Genomic DNA, 22,265 nt, shown 5'->3' on the forward strand with positions numbered 1-22,265 from the left:
TTTTCCCAGCACCACTTATTAAAGAGGCTGTCTTTTATCCATTTTATATTCTTGCCTCCTTTATCAAAGATAAGGTGACCATATGTGCATGGGTTTATCTCTGGGCTTTCTCTCCTGTTCTGTTGATCTGTATTTCTGTTTTTGTGCCAGTACCATACTGTCTTGATTACTCTAGCTTTGTAGTATAGTTTGAAGTCAGGGAGGCTGATTCCTCCAACTGCGTTTTTCTTTCTCAAGATTGCTTTGGCTATTTGGGGTCTTTTGTGTTTCTATACAAATTGTGAAATTTTTTGTTCTAGTTCTGTGAAAAATGCCATTGGTAGTTTGATAGGTATTGCATTGAATCTGCAGATTACTTTGGGTAGTATAGTCATTTTCACAATGTTGATTCTTCCTATCCAAACATGGTATAACTCTCCATATCGTTGTATCATCTTTAATTTCTTTCATCAGTGTTTTATATTTTTCTGCATATAGGTCTTTTGACTCCTTAGGTAGGTTTATTCCTAGGTATTTTATTATTTTTCTTGCAGTGGTAAATGGGAGTGTTTTCTTGATTTCACTTTCAGATTTTTCATCATTAGTGTATAGGAATGCCAGAGATTTCTGTGCATTAATTTTGTATCCTGCTACTTGACCAAATTCACTGATTAGTTCTAGTAGTTTTCTGGTAGCATCTTTAGGATTCTCTATGTATAGTATCATGTCATCTGCAAACAGTGACAGTTTTACTTCTTTTCTGATTTTGGATTTCTTTTATTTCTTCTCTGATTGCTGTGGCTAAAACTTCCAAAACTATGTTGAATAATAGTGGTGAGAGTGGGCAACCTTGTCTTGTTCCTGATCTTAGTGGAAATGGTTTCAGTGTTCACCATTGAGAACTATGTTGGCTGTGGGTTTGTCATATATGGCCTTTATTATGTTGAGGTAAGTTCCCTCTATGCCTACTTTCTGGAGGGTTTTTATCATAAATGGGTGTTGAATTTTGTCAAAAGGTTTTTCTGCATCTATTGAGATTATCATATTTTTTTTTCCTTCACTTTGTTAATATAGTGTATCACATTGATTGATTTGCGTATACTGAAGAATCCTTGAATTTCTAGGATAAACCCCACTTGATCATGGTGTATGATTGTTTTAATGTGCTGTTGGATTCTGTTTGCTAGTATTTTGTTGAGGATTTTTGCATCTATGTTCATCAGTGATATTGGCCTGTAGTTTTCTTTTTTTTGTGACATCTTTGTCTGGTTTTGGTATCGGTGATGGTGGCCTCGTAGAATGAGTTTGGGAGTGTTCCTCCTTTGGCTATATTTTGGAAGAGTTAGAGAAGGATAGGTGTTAGCTCTTCTCTAAACGTTTGATAGAATTCGCCTGTGAAGCCATCGGGTCCTGGGCTTTTGTTTGTTGGAAGATTTTTAATCACAGGTTCAATTTCAGTGCTTGTGATTGGTCTGTTTATATTTTCGATTTCTTCCTGGTTCAGCCTCAGAAGGTTGTGCTTTTTTAAGAGTTTGTCCATTTCTTCCAGGTTGTCCATTTTATTGGCATATAGTTGCTTGTAGTAATCTCTCATGATCCTTTGTATTTCTGCAGTGTCAGTTGTTACTTCTTTTTCATTTCTAATTCTGTTGATTTGAGTTTTCTCCCTTTTTATCTTGATGAGTCTGGCTGATGGTTTGTCAATTTTGTTTGTTTCCACAAAGAACCAACCTTTAGTTTTATTAATATTTGTGGTCGTTTCCTTCACTTCTTTTCCTTTATTTCTGATCTGATCTTTATGATTTCTTTCCTTCTGCTAACTTTGGGGTTTTTTTGTTCTTCTTTCTCTAATTGCTTTAGGTGTAAGCTGAGGTTGTTTATTTGAGATTTTTCTTGTTTCTTGAGGTAGGATTGTATTGCTATAAACTTCCCTCTTAGAACTGCTTTGCTACATCCCATAGGTTTTGGGTCATCGTGTTTTTTCATTGTCATTTGTTTCTAGGTATTTCGTTTGTTTGTTTGTTTTGCGCGGCCTCTCACTGTTGTGGCCTCTCCCGTTGGTGGGGCACAGGCCCCGGAGGCGCAGGCTCAGCGGCCATGTCTCACGGGCCCAGCCGCTCTGTGGCATGCGGAATCTTCCCGGACTGGGGCACGAACCCGTGTCCCCTGCATCGACAGGCGGACTCTCAACCACTGTGCCACCAGGGAAGCCTAAATGTTTACAATTGTTACATTTTCTTCTTGGATTGATCCCTTGATCATTATGTAGTGTGCTTTTTTGTCTCTCGTAATAGTCTTTATTTTAAACCTATTTTGTCTGATATGAGAATGGCTATTCCAGCTTTCTTTTGATTTCCATTTGCATGGAATATGTTTTACCATCCCCTCACTTTCAGTCTGTATGTGTCCCTAGATCTGAAGTGGGTCTCTTGTAGACAGCATATATATGGGTCTTGTTTTTGTATCCATTCAGCCAGTCTGTGTCTTTTGGTTGGAGTATTTAATCTGTTTACATTCAAGGTAATTATCGATATGTATGTTCCTAGTACGATTTTCTTAATTGTTTTGGGTTTGTTATTGTAGGTCTTTTCCTTCTTTTTTTTTTCTGCCTAGACAAGTTTCTTTAACATTTGTTGTAAAGCTGGTTTGGTGGTGCTGCATTCTCTTAGCTTTTGCTTGTCAGTAAAGGTTTTAATTTCTCCATCGCATCTGAATGAGATCCCTGCTAGGTAGAGTAATCTTGGTTGTAGGTTTTTCCCTTTCATCACTTTAAATATTTCCTGCCACTCCCTTCTCGCTTGCAGAGTTTCTGCTGAAAGATCAGCTGTTCACCTTATGGGGATTGCCTTGTATGTTATTTGTTGTTTTTCCCTTGCTGCTTTTAATATTTTTTCTTTGTATTTAATTTTTGATAGTTTGATTAGTGTTTTGGCGTTTCTCTCCTTGGATTTATCCTGTATGGGACTCTCTATGCTTCCTGGACTTGATTGCCTGTTTCCTTTCCCATATTAGGGAAGTTTTCAACTATAATCTCTTCAAATATTTTCTCATTCCCTTTCTTTTTCTTTTCTTCTTCTGGGACCCCTATAATTCAAATGTTGGTGCATTTAATGTTGTCCCAGAGGTCTCTGAGACTGTCTTCAGTTCTTTTCATTCTTTTTTCTTTATTCTGCTCTGCGGTAGTTAGTTTTACTATTTTATCTTCCAGGTCAGTTATCTGTTCTTTTGCCTCAGTTATTCTGCTGTTGATTCCTTCTAGAGAATTTTTAATTTCATTTATTGTGGTGTTCATCGTTATTTGTTTTCTCTTTAGTTCTAGGTCCTTGTTAAACATTTGTTGTATTTTCTCTGTTCTGTTTCCATGATTTTGGATCATCTTTACTATCATTACTCTGAATTCTTTTTCAGGTGGATGCCTGTTTCCTCTTGTTTGGTCTGGTCGGTTTTCACCTTGCTCCTGCATCTGCTGTGTGTTTTTCTGTCTTCTCATTTGGCTTAACTTACTCTGTTTAGGGTCTCCTTTTTGCAGCCTGCAGGTTCGTAGTTCCCATTGTTTTTGGTGTCTGCCCCCAGTGGCCAAGGTTGGTTCAGTGGGTTGTGTAGGCTTCCTTGTGGAGGGGACTGGTGCCTGTGTTCTGGTGGATGAGGCTGTATCTTGTCTTCCTGGTGGGCAGAACCCTGTCTGGTGGTGTGTTTCGGGGTGTCTGTGACCTTATTATGATTTTAGGCAGCCTCTCTGCTAATGGGTGGGGTTGTGTTCCTGTCTTGCTAGTTGTTTGGCATGGGGTGTCCAGCACTGGAGCTTGCTGGTCATTGAGTGGAGCTGGATCTTCGCATTGAGACATAGATCTCTGGGAGAGCTCTCGCCAGTTGATATTATGTGGTGCTGGGAGGTCTCTCGTGGACCAATGTCCTGAGCTTGGCTCTCCCATCTCCGAGGCTCAGACCTGTCAGCTGGCTGGAGCACCAAGATCCTGTGAGCTACACAGCTTAGAGAAAGGGAGAGGAAAAAAGAAAGAAAGGAAAAAATAAGTAAAATAAATAAAATAAAGTTATTAAAATAAAAAAATAATATTAAAATAATAAAAAGGAGAACATCGAAACCAATAAACAAGTCCACCAACGATAACAAGTGCTAAAAACTAAACTAAGATAAAAACATAAAAATCTGAAACTGATCAGTCACTTACAGCAAACCCCAAGTCTACAGTTGCTCCCAAAGTCCACCTCCTCAATTTTGGGCTGATTCATTTTCTATTCAGGTATTCCACAGATGCAAGGTACATCAAGTTGTTGGTGGAAATTTAATCTGCTGCTCCTGGGGCTGCTGGGAGAAATTTCCCTTTCTCTTCGTTGTTTGCACAGCTCCTGGGGTTCAGCTTTGGGTTTGGCCCCGCCTCTGCATTTAAGCTGCCCTCTGGCATCTGTTGTTTGCTCAGACAGGAGGGGTTTAAAGGAGTGGCTGATTCGGGGGCTCTGGCTCACTCAGGCCTGGGAGAGGGAGGGGCAGGGAATGTGGGGTGAGCCTGTGGCGGCAGAGGCCAGGAGGATGTTGCGACAGCCTGAGCTGTGCTGTGTTTTCTCTTGGGGAAGTTGTCCCTGGATCACGGGACCCTGGCCGTGGTAGGCTACACAGGCTCCCTGGAGGGGAGGTGTGGATAGTGACCTGTGCTTGCACACAGTTTTCTTGTCTGCGGCAGCAATCTTAGCGTCTTATGCCCGTTTCTGGTGTCCATACTGATAGCCGTGGCTGATGCCCATCTCTGGAGCTCATTTAGGTGGCGCTCTGAATCCCCTCTCCTCATGCACCCTGAAACAGTGGTCTCTTGCCTCTTCGGCAGCTCCAGACTTTTCCCCGGACTCCCTCCCGGCTAGCCGTGGCGCACTAACCCCTTCAGGCTGTGTTCACGCAGCCAACCCCAGTCCTCTCCCTGGGATCTGACCGAAGCCCAAGCCTCAGCTCCCAGCCCCCGCCCGCCCCAGCGGGTGAGCAGACAAGCCTCTCGGGCTGGTGAGTGCCGGTCGGCACCGATCCTCTGCGGGAATCTCTCCACTTTGCCCTCTGCACCCCTGTTGCTGTGCTCTCCTCCGCGGCTCCGAAGCTCCCCCCCTCCGCCACCCGTAGTCTCCGCCCGCGAACGGGCTCCTAGTGTGTGGAAACTTTTCCTCCTTCACAGCTCCCTCCCACTGGTGCAGGTCCCGTCCCTATTCTTTTGTCTGTGTTTTCTTTTGCCCTACCCAGGTACGTGGGGAGTTTCTTGCCTTTTGGGAGGTCTGAGGTCTTCTTCCAGTGTTCAGTAGGTGTTCTGTAGGAGCTGTTCCACATGCAGATGTATTTTTGATGTATCTGTGGGGAGGAAGGTGATCTCCGCGTCTTACTCCTCTGCCATCTTGAAGGTCCTCTCTTTTCTGTACCTTTTTGACATGATATACTACTTACATGATTTTGCTATCACCTATATCAGTATCTCACAAACTTTGGTATACATGAGATGTACCTGTAAGGTGTATTAAAATAGATTTTTGGGCCTCATTCCTAGAGGTTTCCTTTCAGAAAGTCTGGGACAGGGCCAAGATGTTGCATTTCTGACAAGTTTCCAGTAATATTGATGCTGTTGCTGCTGGTTCAGGCATTGATGTATAGTATTCTTTAATTATATTCTTTAAAAATAATTTTCCCTCAAATATTGTTTTTAAAGGAGACATTTTATCTCTGTTAAAACCAAGTAGATACTATTGTCTTCCCTGAGTGGTTTGAGCTTGAGGCATGTTTGCTTATTTTTGGGGGAAAGATTTGGCAAAGGTTGGAAGACTTGTAAAATGAACTGACATTAAACTAAGTTTTCTCCTTAATGTAATTGGAAAGGGTGCAAAGAAAATGACGGGAAAAGTAACTTGCTTACCATTTGATTAAAGATTATTTAATTCTCTGTATATGAACTACCTAAAGTTACCTTACATAGTACCAGTGGTATACATGCAGTATTTTCAGAAATAACGCTTTAGAATATGATTAAGTACTTCAGTTCACTGTAAATACTTGTGATGTTTATATGTTGTTATTTATATTCAGGATCTTATGCACTGATTTAATGTTGATTTACAGTCAGCATTACAGAAAAATTACCTAAGGGTAAAGCAGAACAACATGCTAATCTCATATATAAAACTTGTCCTAAAGAAGTTCTGTTGTTGGCCAAGGTTCTATTTTAATAGTACAGAGTTGAACAATATTTAATTTTTTGTGCTTGGGTGATGTTTTAAACAGGCTGAGCTTTCTCTTTTTTCTTAATTTATTTTAAAGAAGTCATCAGTGTAGCAGTCATGGCCCCAGAAGCAAACAAATGTACAGTTTTAATAGTGTCTAACATTTTATGAAACAGGCTTACACTTGTCATGACTAGCAGCATCAGTGACCGTGAGTCCTGTTCAGTTAAGTGGGAGCGTGGTCACAAATAGCATTTTGAAATGCAGCTCATCTCCCTGCCTTAGAGCAGTACTTCCAGCAAGACAGAAATGGAGAATTGCATATTTTCAAAAGATGGCTGGTGACAAGATACTCAGACTGTAGTGGCAGCTGTAAGCAAGATGATAGAAGAGGTACCAACAGGTCTTGGCCTTGAACGTCAGGTGCATGTGATGTCTTAGAAAGAAATAGCAGTTAGCAGGTACTGCTTTACTCAGCAGCTTGAAACAAAAACAGTTCCTCTGTCAGGAATCCCAGAGCCACTTAACTGGGTGCTTTGGGCTCAGGGTCTCTCGCAAGGTTACAGTCAAGGTGTTGGCTGGGGCCGCATCATCGCAGGGCTTGATAGGGAGAGGTTTTGCTTCCAGGCTATTTACATGGTGGTCGACAGACCTGTTGTGGCAGCTGTTGGCTGGAGACATCAGTTCCCTACCACGTGAGCTACTCACCACGTGAGCTACTCACCACGTGAGCTACTCACCACGTGAGCTGCTCACCATGTGGCAGCATGTGTCCTCCAGAGCAAAGGCTCTGAGATAGAGTGAGAGGGGGTGACAGTTCCAGCAAGATGCCTGCAGGGTCCTTCATGACAGCCACCACCGACGGCCTTCAGTGCTGGTGAAGAAGGCGAAGGAAATGGTGGGGCATTGGTGTCACATGGTCTGGATTGGAAGGAGCTCCGAGCCAGGGAGGTGACGTGCCCTTCACCCAGCCCGCGTCCCCAGGGCCGACCCCCAGCTCAGGCTCTGGGGCCTGCTGCCAGTCCTCCGCCTTCCCCACCCCGTGGGCCCCCCTGGGCTGGGATCCCCTTGCCCCTCTCTACAGCTCTCTTCAAGAAGGGCCCTTTGTCCTTCTCCACCCCGTGCCCCGTTCCCACCGTGCTTTGAAGACTGTGCTGGTGAGAAGAGGCCCGGGTGGGAGGCGGTCAGCAGGGTCTTCCAAGCGCCTGTACGCCCTACCGCCCGGCACACACAGCTTCCCAGTGAGCGGCTGTGGGGGAAAGAGGTGGGGCCGGCCCAGTTCTTACTCCAGCATCAGCTCCACCTACTGCAGAAGCAGGGGTTAGCCTTGCCCAGCCTTTAGGGATTTTGGTGGGGAAAAGAGCTTTCAAGAGAGGAGGGTGATTTTAGAGAGGGGTGACAGTGAACCCTGGGAGGGTGGGAGGGAAGAGGAGGGGCGGCCGCCTGTCTCCCTCCCCTACCTCCCCCCCCAATGGAGGGCGGAGCAGTTAGAAGGGAGGGAGTCTGTTGCCGCTTAGCCTCAGAATAAAGGCGCCGTTTACTGCCTCAGTTTAAAAAAGGAAAGAGAAGACAACGTTTGCAACGTCGTTTCTAAGTGACATCCATCACTGTTGCACTATTTTATTTGTTAGAAAAGAGTCATTAGGTCCAGCCACGCTCAGGGAGGAGAGGGGCGTGAGTATCAAACCAGCAAGAATCGGCAGTGGGGACCATCTTGGATATGACCACGTCCTGGTAGTGCCTGCCTGCCGAAGGTACTTGGTGTTACAAGGAGGAAGGGTAGCCAGGCAGCTGGAGGGTCTGGTCTCTGTACTTTAACAGAGAATCCAGGGTTCTTTGTGCTACTTCCTAAGATTTATTTTTAGGGAGTGAGAGAGGTGGGGGAGGATATTGTTAGGGCGTAGAGCTGCGGGATTCGTCAGGTAGACTCTTAGAGGTGGAGCCTGATTACCTGAAGATACTGCACGTGTGGTAGCAGCACAGAGTAGAGCCAAATGCTCTTCATCTTGAGCATTTGAATGCTCTGGTTTAGGACTGTATGAAATACTGCTTCTGTTCCTATTCATAGAAACTAGTGTGGTTTGAAGACTAGCACATTTCAAGTGGTGCACAGTTTATAGGCAGCAAAGAGTTATTCTGTATCATGCTTTTAGCTTTATTTTATGACTTCTCAGCGTAGTGACATCTTGTTGCTGTGTACTGCTCTCATATTTTGTCCCATTGGGTATGTAGCAAAGAACTCTAGATAGCAAATGAAGGTTATTTAATATGGAAAATCAACAGAGAGAAGCTAAGTGTAATGGGTAAGAATCTAGGAAACAGCTGTTTTTGAGAATCAGTCTCAGATTTCTCTTCTTTTCTTCATCGCAGCTCCACCCCACTGTAGTTCAGGCTCCCAGTGCGTTCATTCAGAACTGTAGCAAACTTGACTTCTAACTAGACTCTCTCCTGCGGTATAAATAAGATACGACAAAGCAGACATATTTGAAGCGTACAGCGTCTGGGTTTTGGCAATATGTGGTATAACCACTGTGATCAGTGTACGTATAGTGCATTTTCATCCTCCCCAAAGCTCTTCCCGGTCAAGTCTCAGCTCTCCGCCCCTAGCCTTGGCACCTGTTGATTTGCTCTGTATTTTGGTAGATGAGATTTGTCTTCCGTAGTGTTTCATGTAAATGGAATCATACTGTATGTAATTTTTGTGCCAGATTTTTTCAATTATACTGTTTGTGAAATTTGTTGTCTTTCTCTTTTATTACTGAGTAGTGTTCCGTTGTATGGATATATGCAGTTTTTTAATCCATTTACCTGTTCGTGGTCATTTGGATTGTTTATAGTTTTTGGCTCTTTTCAGGGTCTGCAAACTAAGTGGCCATCCACCTGTTTTTGTAAAAAAAGTTTGTTTTATTGGAAAGCAGCTATGCCCAATCCTTTCACGTTGTTTGCAGCTGCTTTGAGGCTACAGTGGCAGAGATGAGTAGTTATGATAGACCAACCACATGGCCCTCAAAGCCTAGTTTGTTACTAGCTGACATTAAAGCAAAGAGTATCAACCCTGCTGTTACATTTTGATAAAGCTGCCATGAACATTAGGGTATAGGTGTTTCTGTGGACATAAAACATTTTTCTTTCAGTTCTTAGAACTGGAATTGCTGGGTCATACAGAAGATATATGTTCAAGTAAATAAGAAGTTGAGTTTTTAAGAAATTGTTTAAAAGAATGAAGTCATGTGGTGGGGATAATGTTTAAGTATATAAAAAATTATCTGCAGTGATGGTACCATTTTATTTTTTTCCCAGTGATGTGTAAGAGTTACATTCACTCCATTTCCTCTCAAACATGTTGTATTTTCAGTTTTAAGACAGATTTTAGCCAATCTAGTAGGTGTACAGTAGTATCTCAGTGTGGTTTTAATTTGTATTTCTTTATGACTAATGATATATTTTTATGTGCTTTTTGTTCACTTTTATGTTTTTGTTGAAAAGTCTGTTAAAATCTTTTTCCTTTTGGTTTTGAATTTTGTTTGTAGTTAGGTAGTAAGAACTATTTGTATATTCTTAATGCAAGTATGTTATTGTTTTGTGAATATTTTCTCCATTCTGTGGCTAAAAAGTTTTTATTAAAAAGGCTTCATTTTAGTTCTCCAGTTTTCTAGTTGTTTTAAGTGGGAGGGTAAATCTGGTCTGCTTTGTTAGGGCAGGGACAGTGGATTTATTTTTCTTCATTGCTGTATCCCTAGTGGCTAGCATAAAGTGTTGCAAAAGCTAGCATCCAAAGGTCTTTTCTGAATGAATTAGAATTAAGAATAACAATAATAGGAGGCATATATCACCTAGACCAGTTTTTTGAGAGTAAATGAGTTCTTTTTCTTTGTTACAATTCTTATCAAATGGATGAAAAGTAAACATTCTTTTGTTCTTGTTGAAGTTTAAAAGGTGATAGTGATGCATTTTGGTCTTGGTGGCAGCACTCAGTCTTCTAGAAGGTCCTCATTATTTTGTGCACAAGTATTCTGCATATTACAAAATATAATCAAGCTTTGTTTTGTGTTCTCAAAACCAATTTGTTTTATAGGTATCATTTAGTCATTGCAGAGCAGGAAAAAAAATTTTTATTTTTTTTTTAAACATCTTTATTGGGGTATAATTGCTTTACAATGGTGTGTTAGTTTCTGCTTTATAACAAAGTGAATCAGTTATACATATACATATGTTCCCATATCTCTTCCCTCTTGCATCTTCCTCCCTCCCATCCTCCCTATCCCACCCCTCCAGGCGGTCACAAAGCACCGAGCTGATATCCCTGTGCTATGCGGCTGCTTCCCACTAGCTATCTACCTTACGTTTGGTAGTGTACATATGTCCATGCCTCTCTCTCGCTTTGTTACAGCTCACCCTTCCCCCTCCCCATATCCTCAAGTCCGTTCTGCAGTAGGTCTGTGTCTTTTATTCCTGTGTTACCCCTAGGTTCTTCATGACATTTTTTTCCCCTTAAATTCCATATATATGTGTTAGCATACGGTATTTGGCTTTCTCTTTCTGACTTACTTCACTCTGTGTGACAGACTCTAGGTCTATCCACCTCATTACAAATAGCTCAATTTCATTTCTTTTTATGGCTGAGTAATATTCCATTGTATATATGTGCCACATCTTCTTTATCCATTCATTCGATGATGGGCACTTAGGTTGTTTCCATCTCCGGGCTATTGTAAATAGAGCTGCAATGAACATTTTGGTACATGACTCTTTTTGAATTATGGTTTTCTCAGGGTATATGCCCAGTAGTGGGATTGCTGGGTCATATGGTAGTTCTATTTGTAGTTTTTTAAGGAACCTGCATACTGTTCTCCATAGTGGCTGTACCAATTCACATTCCCACCAGCAGTGCAGGAGTGTTCCCTTTTCTCCACACCCTCTCCAGCATTTATTGTTTCTAGATTTTTTGATGATGGCCATTCTGACTGGTGTGAGATGATATCTCATTGTAGTTTTGATTTGCATTTCCCTAATGATTAATGATGTTGAGCATTCTTTCATGTGTTTGTTGGCAGTCTGTATATGTTCTTTGGAGAAATGTCTATTTAGGTCTCCTTCCCATTTTTGGATTGGATTGTTTGTTTTTTTGTTATTGAGCTGCATGAGCTGCTTGTAAATTTTGGAGAGTAATCCTTTGTCGGTTGCTTCATTTGCAAATATTTTCTCCCATTCTGAGAGTTGTCTTTTGGTCTAGTTTATGGTTTCCTTTGCTGTGCAAAAGCTTTGAAGTTTCATTAGGTCCCATTTGTTTATTTTTGTTTTTATTTCCATTTCTCTAGGAGGTGGGTCAAAAAGGATCTTGCTGTGATTTATGTCATAGAGTGTTCTGCCTATGTTTTCCTCTAAGAGTTTGATAGTTTCTGGCCTTACATTTAGGTCTTTAATCCATTTTGACCTTATTTTTGTGTATGGTGTTAGGGAGTGATCTAAACTCATACTTTTACATGTACTTGTCCAGTTTTCCCAGCACCACTTATTAAAGAGGCTGTGCTTTCTCCACTGTACATTCCTGCCTCCTTTATCAAAGATAAGGTGACCATATGTGCGTGGGTTTATCTCTGGGATTTCTATCCTGTTCCATTGATCTATCTTTCTGTTTTTGTGCCAGTACCATACTGTCTTGATTACTGTAGCCTTGTAGTATAGTCTGAAGTCAGGGAGCCTGATTCCTCCAGCTCCGTTTTTCATTCTCAATATTGCTTTGGCTATTCAGGGTCTTTTGTGTTTCCATACAAATTGTGAAATTTTTTGTTCTACTTCTGTGAAAAATGCCATTGGTAGTTTGATAGGGATTGCATTGAATCTGTAGATTGCTTTGGGTGGTAGAGTCATTTTCACAATGTTGATTCTTCCAATCCAAGAACATGGTATATCTCTCCATCTATTTGTATCATCCTTAATTTCTTTCATCAGTGTCTTATAATTTTCTGCATACAGGTCTTTTGCCTCCTTAGGTAGGTTTATTCCTAGCTATTTTATTCTTTGTGTTGCAAAGGTAAATGGGAGTGTTTTCTTGATTTCACTTTCAGATTTTTCATCATTAGTGTATAGGAATGCCAGAGATTTCTGTGCATTAATTTTGTATCCTGCAACTTTACCGAATTCATTGATTAGCTCTGGTAGTTTTCTGGTAGCATCTTTAGGATTCTCTATGTATAGTATCATGTCATCTGCAAACAGTGACAACTTTACTTCTTTTCTGATTTGGATTCCTTTTATTTCCTTTTCTTCTCTGATTGCTGTGGCTAAAACTTCCAAAACTATATTGAATAAGAGTGGTGAGAGTGGGCAACCTTGTCTTGTTCCTGATCTTAGTGGAAATGCTTTCAGTTTTTCACCGTTGAGGATGACGTTGGCTGCGGGTTTGTCATATATGGCCTTTATTATGTTGAGGAAAGTTCCCTCTTTGCCTACTTTCTGGAGGGTTTTTATCATAAATGGGTGTTGAATTTTGTCAAAAGCTTTCTCTGCATCTATTGAGATGATCATATGGTTTTTCTCCTTCAGTTTGTTAATATGGTGTATCACATTGATTGATTTGCGTATATTGAAGAATCCTTGCATTCCTGGGATAAACCCCCCTTGATCATGGTGTATGATCCTTTTAATGTGCTGTTGGATTCTGTTTGCTAGCATTTTGTTGAGGATTTTTGCATCTATGCTCATCAGTGGTATTGGCCTGTAGTTTTCTTTTTTTGTGACATCCTTGTCCGGTTTTGGTATCAAGGTGATGGTGGCCTCGTAGAATGAGTTTGGGAGTGTTCCTCCCTCTGCTATATTTTGGAAGAGTTTGAGAAGGATAGGTGTTAGCTCTTCTCTAAATGTTTGATAGAATTCGCCTGTGAAGCCATCTGGTCCTGGGCTTTTGTTTGTTGGAAGATTTTTAATCACAGGTTCAATTTCAGTGCTTGTGATTGGTCTGTTCATATTTTCTATTTCTTCCTGATTCAGTCTTGGCAGGTTGTGCATTTCTAAGGATTTTGTTCCAGTGATTTAAAAGAGAAGCATGGTATTCAGTGTTTCTTCATTAAAAAAAATTAATTTCGGGACTTCCCTGGTGGTGCAGTGGTTAAGACTCCGTGCTCCCAATGCAGGGGGCCTGGGTTTGGTCCCTGGTCAGGGAACTAGATCCCACATGCATGCCGCAACTAAGAGTTCGCATGCCACCACTAAGGAGCACACGTGCCGCAGCTAAGGAGCCCACCTGCTCCAGCTAAGACCCGGTGCAACCAAATAAATAAACAAAATAATTTTTAAAAATTAATTTCATATGCATAAAAGAATGATCTTTGAATTAAGGTTCTTTGGGTAGTTTTTGTTGCTTTTGACAGATTTTTAAAACTTGCTTTGGAAGTTTTCTGACACATACACACTTTTTCTCCCAAGACTGAAGAATGAAAAGGCGTTACGTCTCAAACTTATTGGTAAGTGGATATACTTATTTGAAGTTCTTCTCTATACCTATTTTCTTTTGACTCTCTTAGTAAAATACTATTTTTATCTAAGTGAATTTTCTCTACCAGACTTGATCAAAACAAAATAAAATCAATCAATAAGCTCTGAGAACAAACTGTTAATAATATCTAGCTCAGTTTTCTAGAAACTGTTTAGTACCTACCTACCTGTTTTTATCCATCCCCCCCTTCCTGTCTCTCTCTCTCTCTCTCTCAATTTTAATTCTAGCTCCCTGACCATTAGAATTATGAAGGATTTTGAAAATAACAATTCATATTTAATGATGTGAATATATACATCCTCAGTCTGTATCTCAGTGTCATAGTCTTTTTGTGTGTGTGACAAGTCCTAGTCTTTTTGTGTGTGTGACAAGTCTGAGATTTCAGAAGAGTGGCTATTAGGTTTTATAACCAAAATGAGAGGTATTTGAACCATTAACTCTAATGCTTTATCAGGCAATAGAATAGTATTTCTAAACGGTTTGTCAGTAATCCTGGGTAGGGCCATTTCTTGATTTGTAATATTGAGAAATCTAATTGAAAGTGACACCCCGATGGTCAGATTTACTCATAAGGATGAAGTCTGTCAGCTCCGTGATTATAAATGTCAGTCATTCTGCACAGTATAGGGCAGATCTTGTATGCCTAAGATATTTACTAACTTTGAGGCCCTGAACAGGTTACTTAACCTGTCTCTTCTAAATGGAGATAATAATAATAATAATCCTCATAAGATTGTAAAGGTCTTGACATAGTGACTGCTGCTTATTAAATGTTCAGCAGATGTCATCTTCTTCATTAATCTGATCAGACTCTCATTTTTGTTATTTCGGATAAGTTCTATCCTTTGCTTTATAAATACCTAGAACTTCATGTTCTGTTAAGAGTGTTCTTTCCTTTTTTAAATTTTTTGTATCCTTACTGGATAAGAAATATATACAGAAAAGCGTCCCTCCTACCCTTGTCTCTTGCCCCAATTAAAATGTGACAATTTAATTTCTGACAGACTGATTTAGTTAGCTTTGAGCCCACACAAAACTTTATATTTAACTTTGAAATAAATTTTGATACTGTTTTAAACACATTGATGTTGAAAATTATAATGACTACCTCTGCTTGAATGATGACTTGTGGTGTTAAACTGTCTTGGTACTTGTTGTTGTAGGTGAAAAACTGCAGTGGTTTCAAAATCATCTTGATCCCAAAAAAGTAGGATATTCAAAGAGAGATGCTTGTGAATTAATTGAAAGGTAAACACTGGGCATGTTATGAGCAAAGGGTCAGTAACAGGAATTCCCCAGCTTGATTCTTCAAGATTCAGAGTTCTATTCGGGATTTATAGATGAGCAAATGAGCTTTGTTATCAAGACTTTGGATTCTTACACTAGCTTAGCCATTTTAGTAGCTTTGTAACCTTTCTGGGCCTCGGAGTGGTAGTTAGCCCAGTTTCTTGGCTTCCTGGAGGAATGTCATCTAAACTGACATCTAAAGATAGGGGTTAGCAGATTGAGGTGAGGTAGTTGGAGCCTCTAGGCAGAGAGAACAAGATCTGAAAGGCCCGGGGTGAGAGCAACGTATTTAGTGATCTGCCAGACATTTAATAAGACTGAAATAATAGGTTCAAGGAGGGAATTGTGACAGGTAGGATAAACAACCAGCTTTTGAAAGATTTCAGATATCAGTGTAAGAGTTTGGACTTTATCCAAGGACTGTGGGAGACATAGTTACAGCAAGCACCTGCGATGGTCACATTTTTAAACTTTAGAAAGGTCTCAGTTGGAGGAATGAGGAAAATGGACGAGGGGGCAGGCTTTGGCTGGGAGACTGCTGAGAGGCTGATGAAGCAGTCCAGGCAAGAGGTGATGGTGGGAGCAGTGTGGTGAAGAGAAATGAAAGAGTGCAGACCTTTGAAGGAAGCGGAAGTCCCCATCTTTAATGAAGACTTAGATGTGGCGTAAAAGGGAGAGAAGCGACGAGTCAGGGGGGGCACTCGCATTCCTCACTTGGGCAGCTGGATGAATGGTTGTCCCAGGGGATGGAGCGGGTCGGGAGGGGGCGCCTAGGGGCAGCGCGGAGGCAAGGCCAGGGGTGGCATGTTAAGCCAGATGGAGATGTCCAGGAGGTGGCTGAGTACGTGGATACGGAGTTTGTTTAACAGACACTTTAATGGCAGGCTTTGATGTGGTCACAGGAATTTTGAAAATGGTTAAGTTACCACGAGAAGGTCTGAGAACTTAAGGAACTCAGAGGAATATAAAAACTTCAGGGACAGGCGAAGGCTGGGGATTATGGTGGGGTTTTTTGGGGGCGGGGGGAGATTATCTTTTAAATGAACTAATATAAGCCAAACAGAGACTCTGTAACTCAGATCATTTTCTTGTTTTTCAGGTATTTAAATCGGTTCAGCAGTGAGCTGGAGCAGATTGAGTTACACAACAGCATCAAGGCCAGGCGGGGCCGGCGGCACTGCGCCCGAGAGGCGGCCATCAAGCAGACCACGGAGCGAGAGTGGCGGCAGTACAGGGGCTGCGGCCTCGGTAGGAGCGGGAGGGCGGCAGTACGGGGCTTGGTGTGTTCTCAGCGTACCTTCCCTTCTTTCTAGTCATATTTGGCTTTACTTATTCTATTTATTTAGTTTAGTTTGATTTTCTTCCTTTGATTTCCTTTCCTTTTGAGTGTTTGGAATAATTTTTGAATTCATCCTTTTTTTCCTCCTACATTCCCCAAACTGTCAGTGTTGACAGTGACTTATCTTTCTACTGTGACAGTAAGGTTTTCCTCTCCCTTCCAGTGTACTTGATTTGCTTTGTTCTAGAGTTTTACTTGCCCGTCTCCAACCACATCGACGTTTCTTTAGAGTAAGTACTGTGTCCTCTTGTCTTTGTAAGTCTTGTAGTAAAGAGCTATACTTGTTGCAGCATTTCTTGAGAAATTATAGAAATCAAATTTTCTTTCTTAGCACTAGCATTTCTTACAGTTCCTGAAGACAAGTATGTTGTGGGCTTAACAACACTGTCTGAAGAAAGGCGCTTAGGAGGAGAGGAGAGGGCACTTGTAAGGGCTTGCAAAGCCCAAAGTCAGGTGATGACCCAAGGGCTACATGGCCTGCAAATGGTGTTTGATTGGCTTATTAATTGTCAGTATAAGAAAATCTGCTGATTTCACATGAAAAATGTAGATTTCTGGCTTCTCGTAAAACATGCGGTGGTCTGGCAGCGTCATCTGCTAGAGCAAAGTAGCGACTGTCCCTTTTAGATTTGAGCATTCAGTGGTTCCAAACCTTCCTTCATTCACATTCCCTGCCTGGTCCCTGTAGGCGTTCCTGTGTGGATTTGCTTGGGAAGTACAGTAAATGAAATGCTTAAAGCAACATTAGGTTTTTAAATTTTAATAATAACAATAGGGCCCTGAAGCAGATACCCTGTGGGTAACTGTTGTGTTAGTCCCAGCCTGTGCATAGTGATGCTGTGCGCCAGGAAGGTCTGGGGCGGCCTCCACAGGCATTCTCCCCACTGGAGCCAGTGTTGTGGCTGGACCCCACCCTCGTGGTTCTTACTGTGATTGTAGGGTGCACCTCAGCAAAAACCAGCAGGGAGCTTTGAAAAAAACAAGATTTAGTGCTTAAAAGTCCTGGATGGTACAGGACATGCCTGAGGGCCACACAGCGAGGTCTCCAGTAGAGAAAGAGGGAGGGAACAGGGACCTGGGGCCCTGCCTTTGTTAGGGTCATAGGCGGGATGCCTGGGGTTTCATGGGTTCACTCTTCATAAAGGCGCCAGCAGGGGGAACGGGGTCACTCAGGTGGTCAGTTATCTGCGTTCCCCAGGGCTTTCTAATAGGGGAACTTCGTGGGGGAGGAGCCTGGTCCCTCACCTAGTTGTTTTGCTGGAGCTGTGTCAGTCTGGCCGTAGGTGGATCCATAGAGTTGGACGTCTTCGCAGCATATGCCTCGACAGCTGGAAGGTTGGCATCAGGCACTTACCCTCAGTGACACTGTGAGCCCTGAGTAGATGGCAGTTCCTCCACATCATTCCTAAGCAGTGAGTGTCTTCACTGAAGAAACAACAGAATAACTTCAGAACTAGATAGATCTGGACTTAAACCCTTACAGCTTACTATATAACAGGGCAAGTTTCTTCCCACCCACTCCCTGGCCTTGTTACCTTCTATTTAAAAATAGAGGTAAATAGTGCACCTCCTTCCCAGGTTGTTTAAAAGTCAAGAGATGGGCTTCCCTGGTGGCGCAGTGGTTGAGAGTCCGCCTGCCAATGCAGGGGACATGGGTTCGTGCCCCGGTCCGGGAAGATCCCACATGCTGCGGAGCGGCTGGGCCCGTGAGCCATGGCCGCTGAGCCTGCGCGTCCGGAGCCTGTGCTCCGCGACGGGAGAGGCCACAACGGTGAGAGGCCCACGTATGGCAAAAAAAAAAAAAAGTCAGATGAGATTTCACGTATCAAGTGCCTGACACAGAACCTACTGTAGGAGGTTGAGGGAGAGCTTCGGCCACTGTGTCCTTTTCACCTCAGTTTGTCTATGCTTGTAGTCTCCATTTCCTCATTTTTCCATTTTTATTGGAACCCCTTAATTAAGCTTTTGTAGCCACCACTCAACTAAAAGCCCTTGTCACCAATGACCTTTAAGTTGCTAAGACACATAGTGCCTGTACTGGGCACTCATGTAGTCAACTTTTCTGCAGTGTTCGATACAGATGATCCCTTGATTTCTTGTCACACTTTTTATTTGGGGTAGAAGCCCCTGACCTTCCCTGGTTTTCCTCCAAGTTAACTGACCATGACTTCAGTGTCCTGAGTTGAATCCCTCATAGCCTCACAAACTAAATATTGACCCAGGTCCTTGTCCTTGGGCCTCTTCTCTTTTCTATTTACATGAATTTCCTGAGTTGATGTCATTCAGTCCTGTGGTTTTAAATACCATTTAAATGCTCATAACTTCCAAATTTATATTCTCAATACTTGTCGCTAGAACTCCAGACTTGCATTATCAAACTTGGGTTTCTCAGAGTATCTACTTGAATGTCTTACATGCATCTCCAGCTTATGTCCCAAAGCAGAGTCCAGCTTTTCTCCTAAAACTTGCTTCTCCTGCAAGCTCCGTGTGTCTATCAGTGATATCACCACTTGCCCCGTCGCTCGTGTCAGAAACCCTGCCAACGGTTTCGCATTCCACACCCAGCTCATCAGCAGGATATACTTAAGAGTCTAATGGCTTGCCCTGCTGCCCCCAGCACCTCTGGCTCGAGCCACCACCATCTCAGCTCTGCCATCATGACAGCCTCCCAGGTGGTCTCTGTGCTCAGTCTGTTCAGCCTACAGCCGCCAGGTTAATCAACAGTAATTGACAGCACACTCCAGGTCAGACATCTGCTGGTGGTGGAGCCAGTGCTAAAACTCAGACCTCGTCTTCCAGTTATGCCACAGTCCTTATTCCAGATGCATGGAATGTATCTGGTGAAAAAAACTTTGTCAACTCTATCAAGTTTACAAGCATCTAGAAACATGTGGGCAGATTGTCATCAAATGCTGTGTTGATCAGGTTCAGAGAAGACAAGATAACTGACATCTCTCCCTCTTGCTCCATGGTGGTATAACTGTTCCTGACTCATTTTATTAGAATTTCTTAAAAAAACCAATTGTGCTTAATTTATACCTTTTAAACACCTGACCCCTCGTACTCATACTCTTATTTTCTGAAGCTATTGTAAAAGTCAGTATACAGTCATGTCAAACATTTTTATCTTTTTCATTAATTGATACTGGATTTTATTTAATATTTTATCCATTGGCCAGAATTTTTGCAGCAGTGTTCCAGTTTTTGTTAAACATGCCTCTGTGTTCCAGCAACATGGATGACCCATGCATATAGGTTTATGATCCACTTTTCTAATCATGATAAGGAGCTGTCATACACCTAGTTTTCATTTAAAATGGGTTTAAATTTTATTGAACTTTATTGAACTTCTATTGATTATAGTTTATTTGAAAAAGTTTTTACATTTTTAATAGTATTTTTTAATATTTAATAATCCTTGCATTCCTCAGACAAACTCTACCTTGCCAAAGCGAACTATATGCTTGAAAAAATTGCACCTTTCACCAAGAAAATATGTAAAACAACTGAGCATGTTGTTGTAGGGGACTGATAGTTAGAATTTGCCAGGCACCTTTACTGTCTAAAAGGACAGAGTTTATTTTGTTGATAGGTTTGTTTTATAGATTCTGTGGTAGAATACATTATTTAATAGTGTTCTTTTTGAATCACCTTCTTATAAAGTAAGTCCTTTATGCTAGCAAAACTTACTTTTCATTATAGCATTATAATCATGCTTCGAAATTTTGTTTTTCTTTGGATGTTCTTTTTGTCTGTCAGTTGTTATTGTTTCTGAGATAATAAATGAGGAAACTATAAATGTTATCATAGAAAACATTGCCTAATAGATCTAAATTATTTTCTTTTCCAGAGATTCCAGACATTTTAAATGCAGGTAATCTGAAAACTTTTAGGTGAGTCTGTCTCTTTTGTTCTTTGAAGCTGCAAGTAAAATACATAAGAGATAAACTTTCTTACCTTTTGAGTCTAGACGTTAGAGCTAAAAGAAAATTAGGAGGTTCTTTTTAACCTTTCCTCTTTCATCAGTTGAAGTAAGAATTTTCCTAAGTTTAGCATTTGTTTGAGATGCCTGATGTACACTGAAATGATAATGACCTGGTGCTTTTGTTTTTCAAAATACTTTAAAATTCTTTAATATAGTACTTAAAGAACATGATATCCTTGTTCCTCTCTGGTTGTTGTTATTTAAAAAGATAAATTGTCAGCAGCAGACTTGTTGGCTGAGTCCTGTTCCCATACTGTTTGCAGCACCCCCTTCTGGAGAAGGTGGCTAGTGGGAAGTGGTATGGGGAAATGGTTAAATCATAAAGAACCAGTTGCCCCAGTGGTCTAATAGTGCTGTGTGACCGAGAGACCAGTGAGTAGGATTTCCTGTTTTCAGTTTTCAAACATGGGTTCTTTGTCTTTAGAACATAATTTTTATTAATCATTTTGATACTAGCTAGACCATGTTGATCAGTCTGAAATTTTAATTGAAATTAGATACATTTAAGTCCATATTATTTGAAACCCTTAAGCTTATTTTATATTTTTATACTTCTGAATTCATAGAAGATATTTAATATTCATAAAATATTCGCTCTAATAGAATTCATTGATCATATTTAAGAAGTGGTTCACTTTGTAGCCTAGGTACATGTATTTATAAGTACATGGAGCTTAAGATTGATTATACATTAATTTTTTTTGCCTGTAATGTTAAGTAATCAGATATAAATGTTCTCTTTATTCCTAAAACAGTGTATGTTCTGCCTCCCCCAGAGAAAGCCAGAAATGAGAAGAAATTAGCCTAGACTGTTAGTATCAGAGTTCAGTTCTCAGAAGAATCTTCCCATTGCTCTTGAAGTAATTGAACATAGGATTGTCACAGAAAAGCTGGGGTTGAAGAACTAAAAGTTTCCTATTATAACCAAAAAATTTGATTACTAAAACACTTGTGATTTACCATTGTGTGTGAAAAGAAAAACCTTTTCTGACTGTGCATTTTGGAGATTTTCCAGGATGATGTAGTTCCTACTTCAGAGATTCTTGATACCATATATGTCCTAATAGAGGGAAGTGTTTGGGTTAGGGAGAATAAAAGAATGGAACGGAGTTTGCTTGTAACTTCTGCCTAATATAGTCCTGCATTGCTTTGGAAATTTTGAATTCTCTGTGCAGTTAACTGCTATTGTAGATTAATGAGAAAGTTCAGTTAAGTATGGAAAAAGCAAACCTCAGTTCTTGGGACATTTTTTTTTCTACTGCATTTATATTGTTTCCTTCTAGTGCATTTCAATCTGCTGTAAATTTGTAAACTTTCTTCTGCTTAGTTTTGAATATTGACTTTATTACTTCCCTACCTCACCACCCCTCACCACCCCTCTGCATTCTCTCTTTTGTCTAGGGAATGGGATTTTGATCTGAAGAAATTGCCAAACATTAAAATGAGAAAAATCTGTGCTAATGATGCAGTGCCTAAGAAGTGTAAGAAGAAACCTGTGACAGCTGTAGACAGAGATTTAGGAGAATTGGAACTGAAAGATGAATCAAGTGACACAGATGAGGAAATGACTGCAGTGGCCTAATTGTCTTTACTTGAGTTGAAAATAAATAATTTGAGAACTTCAAGTTACACTTGAATTGATTATGGTAAATAATTGTCTCTACACAACAGTTTGCTGTTTAGCTTATTCTCTTATATGAGAATCCCATTTTCAGTTTCAAAAACAGTGTTATTTTAACTTAAAAATGAATGTTGCTTTATGTTTATATAAATATGTTCAGACCCTGCTTAAAAACCCAGACCGTTATAAAATCTTAAGAACTCGGGCTTCCCTGGCGGCGCAGTGGTTAGGAATCTGCCTGCCAATGCAGGGGACACGGGTTGGATCTCTGGCCCAGGAGGATCCCACATGCCACAGAGCAGCTAAGCCCATGAGCTACAACTACTGAAGCCCGCGCACCTGGAGCCCATGC

The 22,265-nt window shown here is 41.1% G+C and overlaps 1 protein-coding gene across 1 annotated transcript in view; it reads left to right on the forward strand.

Moving 5' to 3' along the window:
- The window catches only part of TMA16 (translation machinery associated 16 homolog), a 44,152-nt gene extending 22,235 nt beyond the window's left edge, over positions 1–21,917 (forward strand). The window contains exons 3-7 of the mRNA XM_082653849.1: positions 13,612–13,649; positions 14,845–14,929; positions 16,068–16,216; positions 20,158–20,200; positions 21,694–21,917. Of these exons, the coding sequence (XP_082509975.1) occupies positions 13,612–13,649; positions 14,845–14,929; positions 16,068–16,216; positions 20,158–20,200; positions 21,694–21,874 (496 nt within the window). The 3' untranslated portion in view covers positions 21,875–21,917. The remainder of the gene's footprint in view (positions 1–13,611; positions 13,650–14,844; positions 14,930–16,067; positions 16,217–20,157; positions 20,201–21,693) is intronic.
- Positions 21,918–22,265: the final 348 nt, after the last annotated feature.

This window comes from Grampus griseus, assembly GCF_964374135.1.
Source record: "Grampus griseus genome assembly, chromosome: 4".
NCBI classification, from domain to species: Eukaryota; Metazoa; Chordata; class Mammalia; order Artiodactyla; family Delphinidae; genus Grampus; species Grampus griseus.